General features: G+C 39.6%; 3 protein-coding genes and 1 long non-coding RNA gene across 11 annotated transcripts in view; 2 read left to right on the plus strand and 2 right to left on the minus strand.

Annotated features, from left to right (window-relative positions):
• The window catches only part of samd4a (sterile alpha motif domain containing 4A), a 60,359-nt gene extending 57,966 nt beyond the window's left edge, over positions 1-2,393 (minus strand). For all 6 annotated transcript variants that reach the window (XR_004630902.1, XR_004630901.1, XR_004630900.1 and 3 more), the window contains exon 1: positions 2,172-2,393. The gene's annotated coding sequence lies outside the window, so the exon portion shown is untranslated. The remainder of the gene's footprint in view (positions 1-2,171) is intronic.
• On the plus strand, positions 1,262-15,895 carry ero1a (endoplasmic reticulum oxidoreductase 1 alpha). The gene is made up of 17 exons (XM_034681022.1): positions 1,262-1,402; positions 2,308-2,364; positions 6,646-6,917; positions 8,232-8,351; positions 8,447-8,530; positions 8,703-8,744; positions 9,294-9,370; positions 9,681-9,754; positions 11,050-11,170; positions 11,907-11,968; positions 12,066-12,092; positions 12,188-12,280; positions 12,890-13,136; positions 13,287-13,347; positions 13,750-13,836; positions 14,561-14,697; positions 15,088-15,895. The coding sequence occupies exons 3-17, from the start codon at positions 6,843-6,845 to the stop codon at positions 15,146-15,148; spliced, it is 1,368 nt and encodes a 455-aa protein (XP_034536913.1). The 5' UTR covers positions 1,262-1,402; positions 2,308-2,364; positions 6,646-6,842; the 3' UTR covers positions 15,149-15,895.
• LOC117810998 lies at positions 13,615-17,973 on the minus strand. Its single transcript, XR_004630903.1, has 5 exons — positions 17,716-17,973; positions 17,515-17,620; positions 15,062-15,203; positions 14,458-14,730; positions 13,615-13,830 (listed from the first exon to the last, which is right to left on the minus strand). It is a non-coding gene; the product is annotated as an uncharacterized LOC117810998 (long non-coding RNA).
• pacsin3 (protein kinase C and casein kinase substrate in neurons 3) overlaps positions 17,314-22,007 on the plus strand; it is a 39,695-nt gene continuing 35,001 nt past the window's right edge. For 2 of the 3 annotated variants that reach the window (XM_034681025.1, XM_034681023.1), the window contains exon 1: positions 17,315-17,795. The gene's annotated coding sequence lies outside the window, so the exon portion shown is untranslated. Of the gene's footprint in view, positions 17,796-22,007 lie in introns of all 3 variants that reach the window. The other variant, XM_034681026.1, reaches the window with a different exon arrangement.

Raw genomic sequence — 22,007 nt, forward strand, 5'->3', positions numbered from 1 at the left:
TATAATGGTATTAACATCAAAATATGGTGTCAACACAAACCACTCTACCTGGAATATGTGTGTTACTCCTCACTGCAGTGGCTCACTCTACTCTCACTCTTCAACATGTTTATGAATTTTGTCATATTTGTAAGACATGAATTTTCTTAATTTTGTATGTTTTCATTGCTATATTTTACTTCAAACCTTGAAATTAAGAGACATTTAAAGTATTTGACTTACATATCTGTTTATTAAATGTATTAATCTGCAGTTCAGGGTTATAAATGGATGGGGTTTCTGGGTATAGGCTGATTTTACAGTACTCCAGAAAATCCCCCTATTTTTCACTGTCCAATGTTGGCAGGTATGCAAATGACTCAGTTTACGGAGCTTTGTTTCTTAAAGCTGGGGTTGGTAGTCAGATTTAGATACACTTTTTGTTATACTGGTTAAAATGATCTTCATGTCCCGATGGCAATCAATACATAATGTGTTCTTAAAAAAGAGCGGAAAAAAGCTGCTATCTACAGCCGGAGTAAACCTGGGAAAACATCAACCAATCCCTGCCATCAGGAGCCAAATTATGAAACCAATCAAATCCCGTCCTGCTGTTCTGCCCGCCTCCTGCAAAGCATACATTTCATGTTTGTTTGTGTTTTTAACTTTCACTATGATAATGTTTTGGTGTTTTCTTACTGCTGAGTGAGACATGAGTTGACGTAGTGCAAAACACAATCGATGTGCTGAGGACCGGTTTTGAATCATTCACCATCATATGGTCATGAATCAGTGAGTCATTTAAAGTCTTACATATCAGTTTATTAAATGTATTAATCTGCAGTTCGGGGTTATATATATGGACGTGGTTGCTGGGTATAGGCTGATTATAAGATACTCCAGAAAATCTCCCTATTTTTCACTGTCCAATGATGGCAGGTATGCAAATGACTCAGTTTGACACACACAGCTCTACATCTCTCTCTCTCAGACTTTCACAGTGCAGTAGAGAAAACATCCACAATGGAAATGCGACAGTCTCCCTGTTGCTTCAGCTCTGCAGACTTTGTGCTTACTGCAACAGAGGAGGAGAAAACAGCCTTAAAAAAAACTCACACATGCATTTATAGGTCGCCTCCTCGCTGCTTCCTATGCGCATAGGGCTTGTGGCATTCACCACCGGGGACTAAAATAAATAAATTTCGCTTTTGGTTTCCACCCATTCCTAAAAATACAGCTGTCGGTGCTTCCAGCGCTGCATCCTGGAATGTTCCAAAAGAGAGGCCGGGGTATGGAGGCTGCCGCCCGGGCTTGTGAGCTCCAGAGACTTCCCCTCTGTTAATATAAAGACAGGGTTACTCTTCTAAAAACTCTAATAGGGGACCGAGGTCGGACTGGAGCTGTGAGTTTCAGCCGGATAATGGTGAGCTGAGAGCAGACTCCAGGTTTCGAGGCAGAGCTTTAGCTGCTGTCTAAAACTGTCACTTTGCTTCATCAGCACACAGGGACTGACCGTTGGCGGATATGCGAGTGTGAATGTGTGTGTGTGTGTGTGTGTGTGTGTGTGTGTAGGGAGGGGGGGGGGGCTTTGTACAAAGAAAAACACTCATTTAACCTCCATTGTGTGTTTTTATCGACCATAGTCATGTATAACTTTAGCTACAACACAGAGAAACAACCTTAGCGAAGTTACAGTCCTCTACAACCGTTAGCGACGCGTCTAACGGTGCGGATCCAACAAAAGCGAACTGACGCAGCGAACTATCCGCCCCAGTTCATTGTGTGTTGCAAGCGGCGGATTCGAACGCTTGGGAGTCTCGGCGACGCGATACAAGCCGGCGGAGCCAGTTTTTCACATATTTTCTCCTTCACTGTGTCGAAATAATCCATTTTTAAGAAACCACTGGAATTCTGCTGACTAACACGCCCTTGTTGGAAGACAGTTGAGTTGAAAATACACTTTAAGTCACGTCGCGGCAAGGCGGACGCGCGTTAAGGCGAAGTGGTCGCATGAACCGTAGCTTGTGGATTCTGTGTAACCGTTCAGTGTGGTATCAGCAGAACCGCTCGTCCTAAACAAACACTACACCTGTAGTAGGAGAGGGTCACTTTAAAGACACGCGAGAAAACTTCTGTTATCAGTGTTTTCATGTCAGGGAATATGTTCCAGGGAAAAAGTTGTCGGTCCTTACCTTCCGGCAGAGTTTGCATTGTTGGGTTTGTCTCAACAGGCGTCGGGCTCAGCTTCAGTCCGGGAGCTGTGCCCCTTTACTCCGGGTCTGTGAGATTTGCCATCTTGACTAACTTTTCCTCTGTCTCTCTCTCCAGCAGACAGGCTGCTGCTCGGCTGCTCTAAAGACACGCTGTCAAGTTGGACGGGATACTGTACGTAACTTCCGGTTGGAAATCTTCAAAATAAAATTCCACACAAAAATGTACTGGTCGAATGTATGGAAACTCAAAGCTGCCATGTACATTTTGTGTTTTCAATTTGCTATCTTTATCCCCAGAGTTGAAAAAGCACATAGAAATGGTTTTACCAAGTGGCAACCTCCGGTCTAAAAACAGCAATACATTGAGAATCCTCTTGAGGCTGGCTGCAGAAGCACCGGAACCACATACACATGAATGGGAAAAAGATGATCTTTGCAGCATTGATAAACATGTTTACAGCCTGGTTCAAAAAACAGCTTGGCCCTACGAAGCTAATCTCTCTATCGGCACACACAGTAGAGGGGTGAATTTTTTTCTAATTTGACGGTTCAGAAGATATTAAGATTACGACTTTTTGCCCAAATAAGGACATGACTGACGTGACTCCCGGTCGGGAACACATAGCTATTGGCTAAGAGGCTCACACTACGTCACACTCTGCCTGGTTGAGTTCCGCATTTCCAATATGGCTGCTGCCGTCGATTGGCTTCAAAACAGCTCTCAGGAACAGATGGGTGACATCACAGATACTACGTCCATATTTAATACAGTCTATGATGGAAACCCGAAGCTGCCATGCACATTTTGTTTATTCCATTTTTTATCTTTATCCCCAGAGTTGAAAAAGCACATAGAAATGGCTTTACCAAGCAACAACCCGTGGTCTAAAAATATGAGTCCAATGCGGAAGTGCTAAAAACTGCAATTCATTGAGAACCCACTTGAGGCTGGCTGCAGAGACACTGGAAACCACATAGACACCAATTCAAAGAAGACGATCTTTGCAGCATTAGTAAACAAGCTTGGCTCTACGTAGTTAATTTCTCTATCGGCACACACTGTACAGGGGGTGAATTTTTTTCTAACAACGGTTCAGAAGATATTAAGATTACGAGTTTTTGCCCAAATAAGGACATGACTGACTTGACTCCCGGACGTGAACACATAGCTGTTGGCTAGGAGGCTCAAACCCCGCCTCTTTGCGTCACACTATGCCTTGTTGAGTTCCGTATTTCCAATATGGCTGCTGCTGCTGATTGGCTTCAAAACAGCTGTCAGAAATGAGCTATCCAGACTACACTTGTCTTTTGTACCAGGCTGTAAACATGTTTATTTCTGCTGTAAAGATCTGCTTTTTTGAATTGGTGTGTATGTGGTTTCCGGTACTTCCGGAGCCAGACTCAAGCGGATCTTCGATGAACTGCAGTTTTTAGCACTTCCGCATTGGACTCATATTTTTAGACCGGAGGTTGCCGCTTGGTCATGACTGAGACAATGAGAAACATAAGTTGAGATTTAAGAAGATAACTTAAGTCAATGTGTTATCATGGGAAAATTGCATTGTCATCATAGCATGATGGGAGCTGAGACAGCTAGAAAAAAAAACTATAAAATGCTAGAAATGGAGTTAGTACAAAATATAATTGCGTGTCTGTTTAAAGCATCTGTATTTTATTGTCTAATAAAGAAAATACTTCAATTTCTGCCTTCAAGTATATTGTGGTATTCCAGGTCTGACTCTTTTTACTCAAATATTTTCAGATAATATCATTATTGTTTCAATTTTTTTTTTTTCCAATAGGTCATACTTTTGAATGTTTATCAAGTTGTTTATCAAGTTGAAATACATATTTTTAATTGTTATCTAATATATTCCAAAATAATGAATTCTAACTTTGGCTAAAACAAAACACAAATGATAAACAAACAAGTCGTATTAAAAATTGACACCAAGGCTCTATCTCTATCCACACTTTTTTATTTTAATTTAGTGTACCATGTATTCATTGTGTATCGCAATAAAATAGATTCACCCAATCAGTGCTATGTGTTACGGGTCCCAGAAATGTTGCCGTAACAAACACATATGCAATACTCTTTTATTTTGAAGACAAGACCAGATAACTTCCGGCGACGTTCCGGCCGGTTTGACACAGGGAGGCTCGCGCTGCTCGTTTCCACATGCTAATCATTAACAGCGGAGCATTACGTCAGGGGCTTGGCAGCGCGAGGAAGCACCAAAATAGAGAGACAGAGAGGGAGAGAGAAAGAGAGAGAGAGGGAGAGAGAAAAAGAGAGAGAAAGAGAGAGAGAGAGAGAGAGAGAGAGAGAGAGAGAAAGCTGCGAAAATGAAAACGAAACATTTCTTCAGATGAAGAAGTTTAAAACCCTGGAAGAGCTAACTAGTAAAAGAGAATCAGTGAAAATGAGTTTTACTTCAACTTTCTGTCGTTGAATTCCCATTTTCTGCTTCTTTTCTAAAGCAAATGTAAAAAACAAACAGAATTTGATGTTTTGAAAATAATTTAACCCCTATATTTAATTGAAAGTAATGCAAAGACAACAGATTCAATGTTAAGACTGAATACATGTATTGTTTTATGATAAATATAAACCTATTTTCAAATTTGATATTAGCAACAGGTTTCAAAAACAGGGACGAGAAAACACATGCAAAAAAATGTTATACAAAAAACACCTGGAGGAACATTTCAAATTTGCCACAGGCTAGTAAGAAACCTGTTGGTTAGTAGTAACATGACTGAAAGGGCTCTCCTTGGAGGCTGAGTCTCCCTGACATAAAGATGGGTAGAGAATCACCACACTGAGAGACTGCAAGAGGAAACAGTTTTACACTTTCAGAACGATATTCATGAGCGTAAAATAGCAAAGAAATTGGGATTTCATAATCTAGAGTGCATGATAGTAAAAGATTCAGAGAATGAAGAGAAATCTCTGTACACAAAAAGGAAAGGTCAAAAAACCAATACTGGATGGCTGTTATCTTCAGGTCCTCAGGCAGCACTGCATTAAAAACAGACAGGACTCTGAAGTGGAAAGCACTGCATTGGCTCAAAAGCACTTTTAAAAACCCCTGTTTGTGAACATACAGTAGGTTGTAAGTGTAACCACAAACACAAGTTGAAATTGTATCGAGCAAAGAGGAAACCATCTGGGCCAGAGCCCATTTCTTCATTTATCAACAGAAATTGAGCTCCATGGAGTTCTGCAACTGTGGACAGAGAAATAAATAAAACGTGTAAATTCAACACACATCAAAAACTAAAAATTAGACTCATCAGGAGATCAGAGACCAGAGAGCTTTAGAGTTATCAGAGTTTAGAGCATGTTCATTCAGCTGCAGAGTGAATTCCCTCCAGCAGAGAAAGCTCACAGTCAGGGAAGCTGTCAAAAACTTCACATAATTAAAAAATATATAACATAAGATAGGGTTGTATATAATTTGAGCTTCTTTGGGATCCTGTTCCATATGATGCTTTGTGGATTTAAGTGTTCTTTACAACATAAAACATCACAAAAGGGTTTATTTATCTTTACTTTATAGAGTTCATATATTATCCCTTTTTTTTCAGTTTAAGTCTACAGTTTTCAGAGCGGGAAACTTATATCATAAGCAACACTTTTTTTATTCACTGTCACCAACAAAAGCACTGAAATACACAATAAACTGGCTAAAACTCAATAGAGAAAGAAAATGTCTAAAAACTTAGATACAGATCATATAACTGTGTTCAGTGAATCCACCTTACCCTACTTGTCATTTATTGGACATAAATAACATATATATCATAGAGGATGTACAATACAAACATAAACACAGAAAAATTATAGCTGAGGACAAGGACATACATAAACAAAATAAAATAGACATGAAATATTGGGAATAAATAAAATGACTCACTATTTTAATCTCTTTTTTTTTAGCAGAATGTCTCTATAAGTGTAAAGTTAAAACATTAAGCGTCCTTTAGCTCCCCTGTGTGGCTGACTTGGGTTATGACATCACTTACATTTTTAATAGAACTGTCTTTAAACAGATAAACATTTAGTAAAATGAAAATTGAATCATTATATTATTATTGTTATGTTTGGTTATCAGTATTTTATTCGACTTAAACATTAAAAAAAGAAAGACAATACAAAAAAAAACTGTCTTAAAAGTCTATTATGGAAAACCTGGCAGAAATGTGTAAGAAAATTATAGATATTTGATTTATAATATGCTTGTAGCTTTCATATATTTGTATGTTAAAGTCTATTTTAAGTGAAAGTAGGCTTAAATATTAAAATTTAGACACATCCTGCTTCATGGTTTAGTCGGATTCTTTAGAGGGAGGAACTAAAGAATACGCTCAAGTTAATTAAAATGAAATAAAGAAGTAAAATGTGGCTTTGTGTTTTAATCCTCAACATATTCTGGTCTGTAATCAGTCTGACAGCATGTCATCAGCTGCTGATCCTCCAGTCACGTATTCCACGTCGCGGACAGGAGGTGAGTAACCAGGAAGTGAGACGTCACGTCAGATCAGCGCTCACACCAAACTTCTCCAGAGAAGTCAACCTTATTCTGATCATACTGGAACAACTGGACTCACAGACCAGAGAGAGGCTTTAAACGTCGGGTCGTGATGAAGATGGTGGTCTCCCTGCTCCTCCTCCTCCTCCTCGGGTCCAGGTCTGCAGACAGCAGGTGCTTCTGTCAGGTGAGCGGCTCACACTCACTGTAGGGGAAATAACATACTCTTAAACTTTGTTCTGTTTCATGATCAACATGCTGCAGTGGAGGAAACAACAGAACTACACAGTGAAATGAATGCATTACTGCTTCCATTACACTGTACTTGAAGTATGTAAAGTAAAAGTTTTATAGTGCTGTAAACAGTCAGTATGTCACTATTATATGATGGAGATAGGTTTATTATTACTGCTGCTTTAATTTACATGTTGCATTCAATGCTTTAGATGTTTATAGTTGTGCTATTCTTCATTCTGCATGTTCTTTGATCTACATCATATATTGTATAATGTGTTTCTGACCTGAGAAACACCCATCTCTAAAGAGCAGCTCTTACATGAGCAAATAAGATTACACAATTGATAACAAACACCCACAAAAAACCCTTTAAGAGAGTGAAATAACATTTCCTTCAGCACTCTGTAATACATCTGTGTTTATTTAAATACATCCACCTGTGAGAGCACCACACCTTCTGTTCTTATGTTACATGACTTCAATATAAACACACACCTGGAGGAGGCTGAAGCAAAAACAGCAGTGCTTGCAATTTTTTTATTAGATCAGAAGTAATTATTTCATCATCTCGATGTAGTATACACATTAGGTAATAACACAGAATCAGTATAAACTTATGATCTGGAGTTTACGGCCTATCAGAATCAGAATCAGAAATACTTTATTAACCCAGAGAGGGAAATTCAGGCATTACAGAGCTCTTATAAACAGTATGTAAGAAAGTTAGATATTAATTGAAGAAGGAATAAAATAAGATGTAAATACAAATAAAATAAAATAAAGATAAAATAAATTAGAATAAAACAACGTAATAATAAAGCATATACAGAAGCGTAGAATAGTTAGAGATAGCTATGTGCAGAAGCGCTGGGAATGAAGGAGATATATATACAAGGATGTTAAAGTGGCAGGGATATTGCACAGAGTTACCTCAGCTTCTCTAATTATGGTTTCAAGTAAGAGTCATTCGTTCCCCCTAAAAAATGATTAACCAGACATCAGGAAATTATTTTATGAAACACTGTTTAAATGAGTAAACACTATGTAATGAGGGGTAAATATCATAAATGACTTTAAGCATGATGTAAATCAAATCTGCTGGAAAACACAAGTAATAATTTATACCTCCATCCATTCCCATCATTGCAGTACTCCCATGATGCACCTCTGTAGAAGGAGTGCAAAAGGCAGCACTAACTCAACTTAGTTACTCATAAAAAGCTCCAAAAACAAACCAGCTGTTTGTGCTTCCTATCTGCCGCAGGTCACCGGTGACCTGGACGACTGTACCTGTGACGTGGAAACCATCGACAGCTTCAACAACCAGCAGCTTTTCCCCCAGCTCAAAAAACTTCTGGAGTCCGACTATTTCAGGTTCTACAAGGTAAAGACACACACCCACGCTTACACACACACACTCACACACAGATAAACTGAGTGTCTCTGAGCTCTTGTCATGTTGGACTTGATCCGCTGCAGGTGAACCTGAACAAGCCGTGTCCGTTCTGGAAGGCCAGCAGTCACTGTGGTCTGAAGGACTGTGCTGTGAAGCCCTGCGAACCTGTGAGTCAGCATCATGTTTTCATTCTTTATTTGTTGTTTGTATTTATGATCATCAATCTGCATCCACACCAACAATAAGCTTTCATGTTAAAGGTACAACTTTATTGTTGTCGAGTAGAAAGATAAGCTCACCTTCTTCCATCAGTCTGACTGAAGCTGTGTCTGTTCACAGAATGAGGTTCCAGAGGGGATCAGATCATCCTCCCACAACAAGGTGGGTCAGTCTGGATCAGCTGTGTAGGGTCTCAAACACATTTTATCTTAGCTCAGTTTTTATTTTTAAGAAATATCAAATAAAAATATTGTGTAAACGTACAAAGAGATAGTTTTGTGGTTACTTTAACACGTTTTTGGATCAAACCATGAATAAAACCCTACCATGCAAACTTTAGGGATGTATGAGTCGAGGTAATTAACAGTGTTTGAGAGATTGTAAAAGAACAGATTTGTTTTTTGTGTTTAAGATATAAAATCAGGGATTGTTGAAGTATATAGATGATATTTCAAAAAGGTCACATTTGAACAAATCACAAATTTACTGACTTTAAAGAGAAACTACAACAAAGTTTGGTAAAACTACAAGTGTCTAATCCTGAGAATGTTACAGTTTATACTGAAGAAAAGGGATTTGTAGTTCTTGTTTATATTTGGGATTATGGAAAAATACAGATTAACACATATTTTACAAATTTGCATATTATAACAAGTGAGGATATCTGAGAGTCTAATGGACGAGCTGTGACTGTATTGTTTATGTGTTCAGTATTCAGCAGATGCAAACAAGCAGCAGGCTGAGTGTGAGCAGGCGGGACACCTCGGGGCTGTAGATGTCTCTCTGAGGTGAGTCCTGACAGTAAAAACAATATAAGAATAACAACACAACACAGTGCTGCTGTGAGAACAGACACGTCTCTTACTCAAGATAAAGTAGCCACAAGGTTTGAATACTCTTCTACAAGATTATGAGACATCATGACCACAGAATGGGTGGAGTCATAACTCCTGGAGTGAATCAGCGCATGATTCAGCTGTGAACTCAAAATAAATTCATAAGAATCAGAATTATGATGACAGTTCACGTCTGGTGTGACCTTTGACCTCTGGTGTGTAGAAGATGAATATAAACTTTCTTTTTTTTTTTTACTTCCAGTGCAGAGACCAGAAAGGCTCTGCTCAACTGGAGCAAACACGATGACGAGGCAGAGCGCTTCTGTGTTCTGGAAGGTAGAGTACAATCCATCATCTAGAAGACTGGTGATTTAGAGAACAAATTGGAAAAGTGTTTTAATGAGCTTCATTTTAACCCTCCTGTTATGTTCAGGGTCAGATTGACCCTTATCAAAGTTCAAAAATGAAAAAAAAAAAATGTTAAAAGTGTTTATCGGTATGAAACTTCTTCTACTTGCCTTAATTAGCGTAATCAACATATAAAATAAAATGGTTCCTTTCACATATTTGCAACCCTCCTTGCATATATACTGTTCGTGGGTCAATTTGACCCGGCAGTCAAAGTGGAGGTTAAAAGCACGCACGCTAATCCTGACCCTAACCCTAATCCTAACCCTAATCCTAAACCTAACCCTAACCCTAACCCTAAACCTAACCCTAACCCTAATCCTAACCCTAACCCTAACCCTAATCCTAACCCTAATCCTAAACCTAACCCTAACCCTAACCCTAAACCTAACCCTAACCCTAACCCTAACCCTAATCCTAACCCTAATCCTAAACCTAATCCTAATCCTAACCCTAATCCTAAACCTAACCCTAACCCTAACCCTAACCCTAAACCTAACCCTAACCCTAACCCTTATCCTAACCCTAACCCTTATCCTAACCCTAACCCTAACCCTAACCCTAATCCTAAACCTAACCCTAACCCTAACCCTAACCCTAACCCTAATCCTAACCCTAATCCTAACCCTAATCATAACCCTACCTGTTTGCTTTAGTTGGTTCTGGTTCTGTTTGCTTGAGTTTAGTTCTGGCTTACATTATTTTAATCCCGATAACTCAGAATTTTGGGGAACAGAGAGAAATTAAAAATGCTTTTTTAAATCTTGTAGAAAAATTGCGACAGGTCATAATTTGAGGAGCAATTTTTAAGAATGTGATTTAAAATCTACAAAATCACCAGGGAACAACATTATAAAACATGAAGACCTTTTTTAAATTAATGTTATGGGAAAACTTAATGTGAGGAATCCATACAGAATTATAGTTTTATTAATCCTAACTCAGAGTGCCACAAATGTTTTGACATGTGTTGTGAGAAATATATGCAGGGAGCAGAATTAGAGGTAAAGACATTGATTAGGGAACATGAAGGAAAGAATATGTGATCAGTTTTACAGTGAAAGTTATTATTAGATGCATGTTTCTGGAAATAAAAAGACAGGGGATGCAGATACTAGAAGATTCATGCATGCATACAGTATTTGGCTGAGGATTTTATGTGGACTCAGCTCGTTTTGATTAAGAAATGTTTTGTGAAGTCATATTTTTATTCCTCTTTCTAGATGAGGAGTCACCAGACTCTCAGTACGTGGACCTGCTGCTGAACCCTGAGCGCTTTACGGGCTATAAAGGACCAGAGGCCTGGAGGATCTGGAACAGCATCTATGAGGAGAACTGTTTCAAGTAAACCTCTAAACACAGATCTTATAAAATGATTACAGCTCTGATCAGGGGGTTAGACTATCTTTAGAAAGTCAGTTTTCAACTTCCTGCTTTAAACACAGTTGATACACATATCTACAGTAATTCTTAAAGCTCAACAAAGCTGTAGAAGTTAATGGAATACATAACTCATTTTCATTTATGTATATCTGAAGATAACAATTCTGGAGTTTTACAAGCAGTGGGGTATTATAATGTGTACCTCATACTGTTTTGCCTTGTCCTTTTGGTATCCCTGAAACAGATCAGTCCTGCCTTAGAGAAGTGATTTGCAAATTTTGAGGTCATGTTGCTTTATCTGGGTTAGAGAACAGTTATCAGCAGGTTGCAAATTGCTACTTCACAGCTAGATGCCGCTAAACCCTGCACACACTGCTCATATTAGAAGGAGGAGAATTTTCGTGTCATGTAAAGAAACAATTACATCCTCAGTTTATCACAAACTTTCAGAGTGACTACATTTGGAGACACACAGATTTTAAAGTTGTATTTTTAGATATTTCTGAAGATGTCAGATAAATGTAGAGGTGTTGAAAAGGACAAAATCTGGCCTGGAAATGTTGTTTAGAAATTAAAACATGGAAATGGTAGTGCCTTAATTTTGAAAACCACTAGAACAAATATATTTCTTCACTTATTTTTCCACCTGTTTGATTCCATCTCTTTGAAAATGCTCTTTCATAACGTCCTCTCACAGACCGCTAGCTGTCAAGCGACCACTGATTCCCAACGCGTACCACAGCAGCCCTGGAAGTGAAGGTAAGACTTCTACTTTTACTTCACAGCACGATTCATTTGATCTCTTCTTCTTTTTTTGTGTGTTTATTAACAAAGATACAATCTTTATTTATTACAGGAAAGACCTTCCACAGATGGCTGGAAGGTGAGCTGAGGTTTCACCTGAAGACGTCAGAGATAAAGTAACTCTCCGTGCTGTTTTCCAGTTTTGAGTTCACTCTCTTTGTTTGTGTGTCTCAGGTCAGTGTGTGGAGAAAAGGGCTTTCTACCGGCTCATTTCAGGCCTCCACTCCAGCATCAACATACACCTGAGTGCCAGATACCTCCTGGATGGTGAGACACAGTAACACTAGCACAAACTGGCACAAAGCTGACTTAGTCTGACATTTATTACCTAAAATAAGGAACAGGGATTTCCTCGAGAGAAAAAAAGCTCAAATGAACCATCTCACATTTTTGTTTCAGATGTAGATTAAGGCTCACCAATCAGGGTTTGATAGTTTCTTATTTACTGTTATATATTTAGTTTTGGGTCTAAGCACAGGGAAAGTGTTAGGGTATTTAAGAAGCTTAGCTCGACTGCCAACCCTTGTCTGCGAGATCAGTGACTTCCTGTAGTCTCTGCTGATTTCCTGCAAGAACGCTTCATAAATTGATTATCATCAGTAATCACATCACATCAGTAATGCACATGTTTACACATTGTGTTCAGTGAGCTGTAATAATGGAGGATTTTGTTACCTTTAGACAGCCGGGCTAGCTGTTACCTACTCTTTTCAACAAAATTTAGGATGCAGAATCCAGTTTTTTTCCTGTGATGTGAAACTTTATCTCTAAGTAACTTTATTATGCAAACAAGTCCAACACCAACCTCCCTCGGCTCTGTTGTTATTTGCTCCTTACCACCCCTGTCTGTGTGACTCCACTTCTTCTCTCCTTCAGACAAATGGTTTCAGAAGAACTGGGGTCACAACGTGTCTGAGTTCAGGCAGCGTTTTGATTCAGAGCTGACGGCTGGCGAGGGGCCAAAGAGGCTGCATAACCTTTACTTCCTGTACCTGATTGAGCTGCGAGCTCTGGCCAAAGCTCTGCCGTTCTTCCAGCAGCCGTCCTTCCAGCTGTTCACCGGCAGACCTGAGGAGGACCAGAGTCACAAAGAGCTGCTGCTTGACATCCTGCAGCTGGCAAGGTCAGTCTGACGCTGCTTGTAAACTCTGGTTCACGGTTTCATTTTTTTATACTATATTTTTATTGTTCTGTAAACATTATGACACAAGTTTGATTCTCTTATATGTGTTGTTCATCCTGGTAATTTGTAGGCATTCTCCTCTCTCTGCAGATCGTTCCCACTACACTTTGATGAGGCGTCATTGTTCGCTGGGGAAGCAGCCAAACTGAAGGTCAGCAGCAAGACAGACTAAGTTGATCCTAAAAACTGTAAAAATACACGAACAAACTGAGGACTTCTTAAAGTTAAACAACCACTTGGTCAGGTGGCAAGCAGTTAAAGATCTCAGTTAAGCTTCCTTTTATGTGAACATGGCACCACTTTAATCTTCTGCCAAATAATGACTTTACTAACTTTAAAAAGGCTAAGGCTGATTTTAAAGATTCATCTTCTGACAACAAGAAGCAACCAAATTAAATAAATGTAACGTCAACATTGCTTAGATGTATTAAAGTTCTTTATCAGAGACCTCTCCTGAAGAATGTCTTAAGTTGCAGTGAATTCAACCACTTTTTACGTATCTCCTTGGCCTTTAAAGTGACATGATGTGTTTCCTGTGCTGTATGAACATCAGGAGGACATCAGACTGGCCTTCCTGAACATCTCCAGGATCATGGACTGTGTGGGCTGCTTCAAGTGCCGACTGTGGGGAAAACTGCAGGCGAGAACATTTACATTTTCATATTAGAGTTGGAACTGATATCATCTGTACAGCACCTGAATCGAGTGAAATTGATTTACTCAAGCACCACATTTTAATATAAATTAGAGACACTAGCAAGAGTGATGAGCTGTAAGGTTTTAAATTGGAAGTTACTTATTTTATAATAGTAATGATTGATAGGATTTGTATAGCGCTTCTCTGGGTACTCAAAGTCGCTTTACAGTAAGTGTAAAAAATAAAGCAAATAAATAAAACACCTGGCTTTATCAATGTATATGCAAAGTAACATTTAAGAGTTATTACATGTGATAAAGTTCAGTCATTTATCTTGTGTTTGTTATATTCTTAAATTGTGCATATTTAAGGAAAATGTTTTTTCTAGTGTTTTAAGTTAGTGCTTGATTTTTCTTCATGGTTGCCAGTCTTGTGTGTTGTGTTTGTTTTTATATCAGTTTGCTCGGAACTGTATCCACTATTGTCCAAGGCAAATTTCCCCTGGGGACAATAAAAGCATATCTAATGTTCAGATATAATCACAATGGAGTAATTATTAAGCCGGTAAATGCATAAAGAAAACAATGACAGGCTGCAGTCGGATACAAAACAGTTCAGCTCTACCTCAAACATCTTCAATGTTACAATAGGTCTACATGTGTTGTTAGCGCAGCATTGTGACACTCTGCTTTGTTTTGATCCTTTTCTTTCTCTCTGTCGTCACCAGACTCAGGGATTAGGAACATCACTGAAGATTTTGTTTTCAGAGCGACAGATTGAGGCTCTGCCCTCATCCAGCGACCAGCGACCCAGATTCCAGCTCAGCCGACAAGAGATTGTTTCTCTGCTCAACGCCTTCGGACGGTAAGAGAGTCTCTCAGTGTCATGTGATCATATCTGTAAAAGAACGTTTATCTTTAAGGTGACTCAGCCAAACTCAACTGGCTCTGAATCAGCTCAACAAACAGAAAAATAAACATGGAGTTGCATCGGACTGTGTGCAGTCTGGAGCACTTTTACCACTAAAAACGGGTTAAATATTGCATTTTAATTTGACCTACCAAAGACCCAGCATTAAAGATACTTAATGATTAAATGAAACTCTGAGTTTTCTCATTAAATCCTCAGAAAATCTTAATTTAATGGCAGACAGATATTTTTGGAGCAAGAACAACATGTCTAGTTTTACTGTGAGAATGAGAACACATGCATACTCTCCTGGAGTTACCTGCCTCACACTCAAATGTCTCACAGGATTTCCACGAGCATCAGAGAGCTGCAGACCTTCAGACTGCTGCTGGCAGAGGAGCGGTGACCACGTCGGATAAAGAGTCACTCAGCGACTCTTCTGCCCTCACCTTGCTAAAATGCTGCGTCACAGACCAACAACAGAACATAGAGGAAGATCAGAGCTCTGTTCTTCAGATGTATCTTAATTAACTCATGCTTAAATGCAGTTATCAGCTTGTGCTTTGTCGTGGATGTCATTGTGTTCTGCGTCATGCTTTGACAGCATTAAACATCAGATATCACCAGGTTTTTTTGGAAAGACTTGACGAGTTGATGGACTTGAAAAACTTATGAATGGATGAATGTATAGAATTTATGACAGAGATATAAAGCTAGTTTCAGGACATAATTTAATCTCAGTAACACGCTTTGAAGTGACTGTTTTTACTAATGATGTCATCTTTATTTTGTGGAGTGAGACTGTAATTTCCCTACATATTACAGGAGACTGAAGAGTATAAACAGTTATTAATATTTCTGAGAAAAGTCAAAGGGAAAACAAGAAGTCAGACTCGCTCCATATGACAACGTGGTTTAAATAATGTTTTAACTCCAGATCATTTCTATGTATAACTGACTGAAATCAGACTCTAGTTTTTAACATGTTGCAGGATGAACTGCAGCAAAGTTTATGAAATATTATTATGATTCCTGATTAAATGAATTTATTCTTCACATGTTGTATTTGTTGAAGTTGGTCCAGTGAGCTTTTCCTAAATTAGTTTTTGAAGCTTTTTTTGTCATAAAGAAATAAATATTTTGTTTTGAAAAAAAATTAAGTTTGTATTGTGTGTTTTGTCATGATGGGAAATAATATTAAACCTTTTATTTGATATGAAACTTAAAAGACAAATTTATATTTTTATATGATACACAATTAAACTACGGAAATAATGTGTGGTCAGGATTTACAATGCAGTACCATGTTGTACTTTTTTGTGATTATGTCCTGAGGATGGCGCTGTTTGTAAACTAACTGTACTTTGCTGAATGTAAAATGTAAAGATGTTTTTCATTTGCTAAATTCAGAAGACCTGCTGTTTGTTCATATGAGAGACAGGTAATCAAATATGTTTATGTAATATTAGTTTAAGTTTATTTAATATTTGGAACATGAATATCACACATTAAGATAAAACCATGACCTACAGCCTATGGTCATGACCAAAACCTTAACCCCTGTGTGTGTTTGTATTTGTGTGTTGTTGTTGGATGATGTATGCATGTGTGTGTATTGTGATCTGTAACAAAAATATCAGTGGGTCTTGGTTAATGGTGCATTGATGACACCCCGAACACAACTGAATAATGATAATTTTAACAAAAGTCTACAAATAATATGCAAGTGGAAATTGAAATTGAAGTGATGATACATTTTTAAAGGACATATTTGCTACTCTGATCCACTATGGGGCGGCAGTAGCTCAGTCCATAGGGACTTGGCTTGGGAACCAAAGGGTCGCTGGTCGGAGTCCCAGTATGGACGAAGTTTGGCAAGTGGACTGGTGGCTGGAGAGGTGCTGGTTCACTTGCCTGGGCACTGCCGAGGTGCCCTTGAGCAAGGTACTGAACCCCCCAACTGCTAGGGGTGCGCTGGTTGATGGCAGCATCCTCACTCTGACATCTCTCCCTAAGTGCATGTCCACTGCATGTGTGTGCATGATTGTATGTATATACACCAAACTGTGTGTAGCATGCCCAAAAAAAATAACATGATTAAAAAAATTGAATTTCTTTTTATAAATTAATAAAGTATGTTTCTTTCTTTCTTTAAAATAAGTGGCTCTGACACGGATGTCTGTGTCTACACTAAATAATCGATCAGACTTGATTTGTATTGTACAGTTGGTATAACAAAGTTGTTGTACAGAGTGCTAAACAGAATGTTAGTAAAAACAGTGAGCAACCCCACTCACAATCAATGCAAAATATTAAAAACAAACAGACAATAGTATAAATAAAGGACCAATTAAAAGATGAAGTACTGCATTATTGGTGAATTTATTGGTTTTTTTTAACTACCAAAATTTCCATTATTGGTGGATTTAATTCTTTAACTCTATGTCTTCTTTAAAACTGTATTTACTCACTTAATTGTTACATTAATGTTCAGGATGTTTTATATCTGGGCTCTGTGGTGTTGTGTTTTCCTGCGGTCCCTGAAGGCAGCATTAAGCCCTGCAGCAGACAGTGAAGGGTTAAACTCTGTAATAGGATGAATGGAGATTGTGGTGAGCAGCATCTGATTACACAGACGCCAGTAGGCATCGGAGCTGGGACGACACGAATTATCTACCAGCTGAAACTGCCTTTTATTGTCTGCAGAAGAAGACAAACTCTATCCTTTCTTTCTTTAAATAAAACTCTGGAAATACAAAGAAACTTTCTCACCGAGGAGAGCAGCTGAACTCAAAGAGGAGGGGATCTGGAGGAGAGTTACTCGGCTGCAGGTCGGAGCTTCTCTGCGGATAAATGGCTGAGGGGGACCGACGGATGACTGCGGAGTAAACTTACAACATGTCGCAGTTTGTTGAGGCTTAAAAACACGGACTCACTGTGTTTATTTACTCATATTCCCACGGAGAGACCCACCTGAGAGAGAAGAGGCGCTCAGACTGCAGCTCCTGGAGGAGTCTGGGTTCGGTTTGTTCCTCCAGGTTGGAGTGAAACAGGTAAGACACCTCACCTGTCTGCACACACCACATGCTGACACTGTGCAAACTTCTACACCCCATTATACCTGCATGTATGTTCAACTGCTTTTCTAACATGTTCCTTTTTATTAACTTAAACGTGTCCATGGAGACGAGAACCAAGACCTGTCAAAAACTGACAGTTGGTAGCTAAGCTAACTCAAAGCTAGCATAAACATTAAATACTGTTTTGGTATTTCACCTTATTTATATCACTGTGTTGATACAAACTGTAGTAAATGTGTTCTTATATTATCTTTTAAAGAAATTAAATGTAAAAGTAAACTACAGAACACTTTAATCTGTGATATAACTGGATGTTGATGCCGTAAGCTGGTGCTAGCTAGCATTAAAAAGATGCTAATACCTTTTTGTATTGTTCCATATTTCAAATGACATGTTCATACATCTTTGTAGGGTATCAAAACTGCATTACAAGGTTCATTCTTCTTTACAAAGCAGTTCAAGCCGATGTATTAAAGCTGCAGTAAGTGATTTTTTGGCCGCTAGGGGGCAGCACTAGAACCACAGCCCTGTTAAATCACTGGGTGCTTGCGTTTTCTTCCTTGGGTTGGATTGTTTGGACACATGTGAACCATAGACTCTATAAAATATGGACGTAGTATCCATGACGTCACCCATCTGTTTCTGAAGCGCTGTTTTGAGGCCAATCGTCAGCAGAAGCCATATTGCTGCTGTCAAGCGATTGTGACGTAAAGAGGCGGGGTTTGAGCCTCCTCGCCAACAGTTACATTGTTCCCGCCTGTCAATCAAGTCAGCTGTGCCTCTCATTGGAAGACTGGTAATCTCAATATCTTCGAAATTGCCATGTTAGGAAAAAATTCACCCCCCTCACAGTGTGTGCTGATCGAGAAATGAGCTATCCAGACTACACTCGTCTTTCGTACCAGTCTGTAAACATGTTGATTTCTGCTGTAAAGATCGGTACTTCTGGAGCCAGCCTAAAGCAGACACTCGATGAACTGCAGTTTTTAGCACTTCCTCATTGGACTCATATTTTTAGACCAGAGGTTGCCACTTGATGTGAACGCAGCAATTGTAGTCTGACGGGGAATAAGATGTGGCCGAGATCGTCTTTAAGAGGTGGTCTTGGCTAGCTTTCAATCAAACCCTGGAGCGGCTTGTTTGTAAGAGAGTAAACAACCCAACAACCTGAACGAATAGCTGCTTGATCCATCAGACTCCCCTAAAGGTGAGCTACTCAGCTTGAAATAGACACAGGCTAACGTCACCCACCATCTCCATCCAATTTAACATTAGCAGAAGAGCTGGTTGTAGGCGTAGTTACATCCACTGGTTCAACAACTGGCAAAGTTCCGTAAATGTTGGCAAACCTTATGAATTTGTCTTTCTCATTAGTGGAACCTTTTCCACTTTTGAAAGCGCTCTCGTTCAGGCACTGACTCACACGTTTGTAAACTTCTTCATTTCTTATGAGTGGTGTCCAGCATTCGACAGATATGCTCATCTGGCATTTGACCTCCTCTATGATCCGTGTTTCCTCTCTCTTTAGGTGTCATATCACTACCAGCTTGTTGTGTTAGACCAGAATCTAATTTATATGCGGTCATGACTTTGCAGTATGAAATAACTATTTCCTTAACCAATCATATGAAGCTCACATTTTAAAGCTGTCTAAGATACAAGCTTATTAAGTTATGTCATACATAGTATCCAGCAGTGTTTGTAGATCCATCAGATATGGAGCAACACTGGTCCGCTGGTGGCCTAGCTGTCTAAGCGCCCCACATACAGAGACTCCAGCCTTCGTCGCAGGGGTCACCGGTTCGATTCCCGGTTGTGACCATTTGCTGCATGTCTTCTCCCACTCTCTACTCCCCACGTTACCCTGTCTCTCTTCAGCTGTCCAATCATAACGGCAGATATTTTGGCTAGACAGTTATCACAGGTGTTGGTAATCCTAATACCTGCAGCTTACTGTAGCAGGCTTTAAAAACGCTGTGTCAAATTGTGCTGTACTACAAAAACTTTCTATCATCAAATGTATCAAAATGCGACAGATGTAAACTTACTGAGGGCGTACCATTTATACTGTGTAGCAGTTCTGGTTTTACTGAGCCGTTTTAAAGCTGTTAAAGGTGATTTTTGACCACTAGGGGGCAGAACAAAAATCCATCACGATCTTTAAAACCTGCAGGGTCGGTTCAGATCGAACAAAAAGTGGCACATGGCTCAAATTCCCCCTGCTGAGCGTCAGATGGATTATAAAGAACATCAACTTTAAGAAATAAGTGAAAGAGTGCTGCTCAGTTTGACCAGTTTGAATCTAAAAGTCTAACATAACCTCTGATCAGGTTAGGTTTACACCAGAAGTTACCGTCACCATCAAAGTGTCCTCCCTTGGTGAAATGAAGGACATATGATGACACGTTGAAACCAAAAAGAGGCGTTGATTGAAGATTAGGGGAAATATCTCAGATATCAAGAAGATTACCTCATCCTCTTTAAGAGACACGTTTATAGAGTAAACATTGATTCATGAAATCATCTGTTTAAGTATAAGACAATGAAGTGGGACAAAGCTTCACTCCATCATATTTGTCTGTTAAGAGTTTCATCACATGTTGAAGGAGTGGTGTGTTGGTTTTTTGAAATCTTTGTCAGGGAGGCTGTAAGTTCCTGACGAGCAGCAGCACTGCAGAAGGATCCATGGAGGGGTGGGGCAGACAGGCAGACAGGCTGGCAGGAACTTTCCCTCACCTTCAAATCCTGCCCAACGTGAAATATGTCATCCCGTTTTTATCTATTATGGTAGAGTTTTGTGACTTTTCTCGAGACATTGAAAGCCTAAAATGCCGGGATCGTTTGGAGGGGTAGCTCTGAAACCTCCTTGGCTCGAGTCTTTTGGACAACCCAGCAACCAGAAGAAATAGCTGCTAGACTCATCACACTACTACAGTAGTCCAGCAGTAATAGATGCAGCGATACAGCTACAAGGCAACTGTGATTACAGCTGATAGTTTGCATGAATATAGTGACAGGCTTACTCACTGTCTGCATCCAATAAAAAAAGCAGAAGAGCTATGCATAGCAACATCACAGGACTTGACTTCTGTATTTTCTGAGGGGGATGCTGAACATTTGACAAATATGCTCATCTGCCAAGCCTAACACGGGACTTCCACCAGATCTGTGTTCGGTCCGTCTTCGATCCGCTGCGGTCCGGCTCCGTGATCTCTCAGAGCAGGACCGCCGGACAGCTGGAGTCATGTGACCGAGGTTTTCCCATGATAATCACTGAATCAAGGATTCTCCTCCTCCTCTCCTCATCCATGTTGTCTTTCTGGTCCTCTTAAAACCTCTGACCTGTTGACTCCAGGCCTGGCTCCGCTCATCATGACTGTGTGTTGTTGTAGTGAAGTGAAATACGATCTGGTGATAACACAGAGTGTTTTATTCTGAAAATTAACCAGATGTTTTCATTTTGTTTTGGTGCCTGACTTCCTGTCCTGCTCCATCTGCTCTGTTGAGATTGATGCGTCGTGCTCCGCCATCCGAAAAAAATAGAAGTCTTGCGTATCTGATCCGGAGGGGTCTGACCTGCCGGATTAGAGACGCAGCCAGAACGCAACGGAGTGGATCCAGTGGAAGTTAACACATTGACTAGAATAGAAACCTATCAGATCCAGATCCCAGTATGCATTGCATTTGTTAACCTATGCCGTGAGAAAAGGAGACTGTGACATCCTTCTTTCACTTTGTTTGTTTGATAGACAGTTTAGAAGAGATCCAGTGTACTTAGATAAAGCACTCGCCTGATATCTGCTTGTAAAATTACGTGAAAGTTGCACATTTATTTAATAATTATCACTTTAGATGTTTCAGAGAACAGTCAGGAACCTTTTGTGAAAGCCGTGTTTTGTCAGGGCCTTTAAATCCTGCATGTTCTGTGTTGCATTTCTAGATAGCGCGGCTTAATTCTGTCATTCTGGAGTCAAACACGGACAGCAGGCGGAGCAGGTTCTGGGTTAATCTCTGCCTCTGCTGCCCACAATGTGCAACAGATTGTGCCAAGCTGGTCCATGCCAGAGTCCTTGTTGGAGATTGCCGCGCTAAAGGAGCTGGCACGGAGACCCAACATGGCCTCAGTGATGTGGTTGTGGTGAGAGATGAACTGGGAGAGCAGCTGTGTGGATGTGTGTGGGAACA

This window comes from Notolabrus celidotus, chromosome 3 (assembly GCF_009762535.1).
Source record: "Notolabrus celidotus isolate fNotCel1 chromosome 3, fNotCel1.pri, whole genome shotgun sequence".
Taxonomy (NCBI): domain Eukaryota; kingdom Metazoa; phylum Chordata; class Actinopteri; order Labriformes; family Labridae; genus Notolabrus; species Notolabrus celidotus.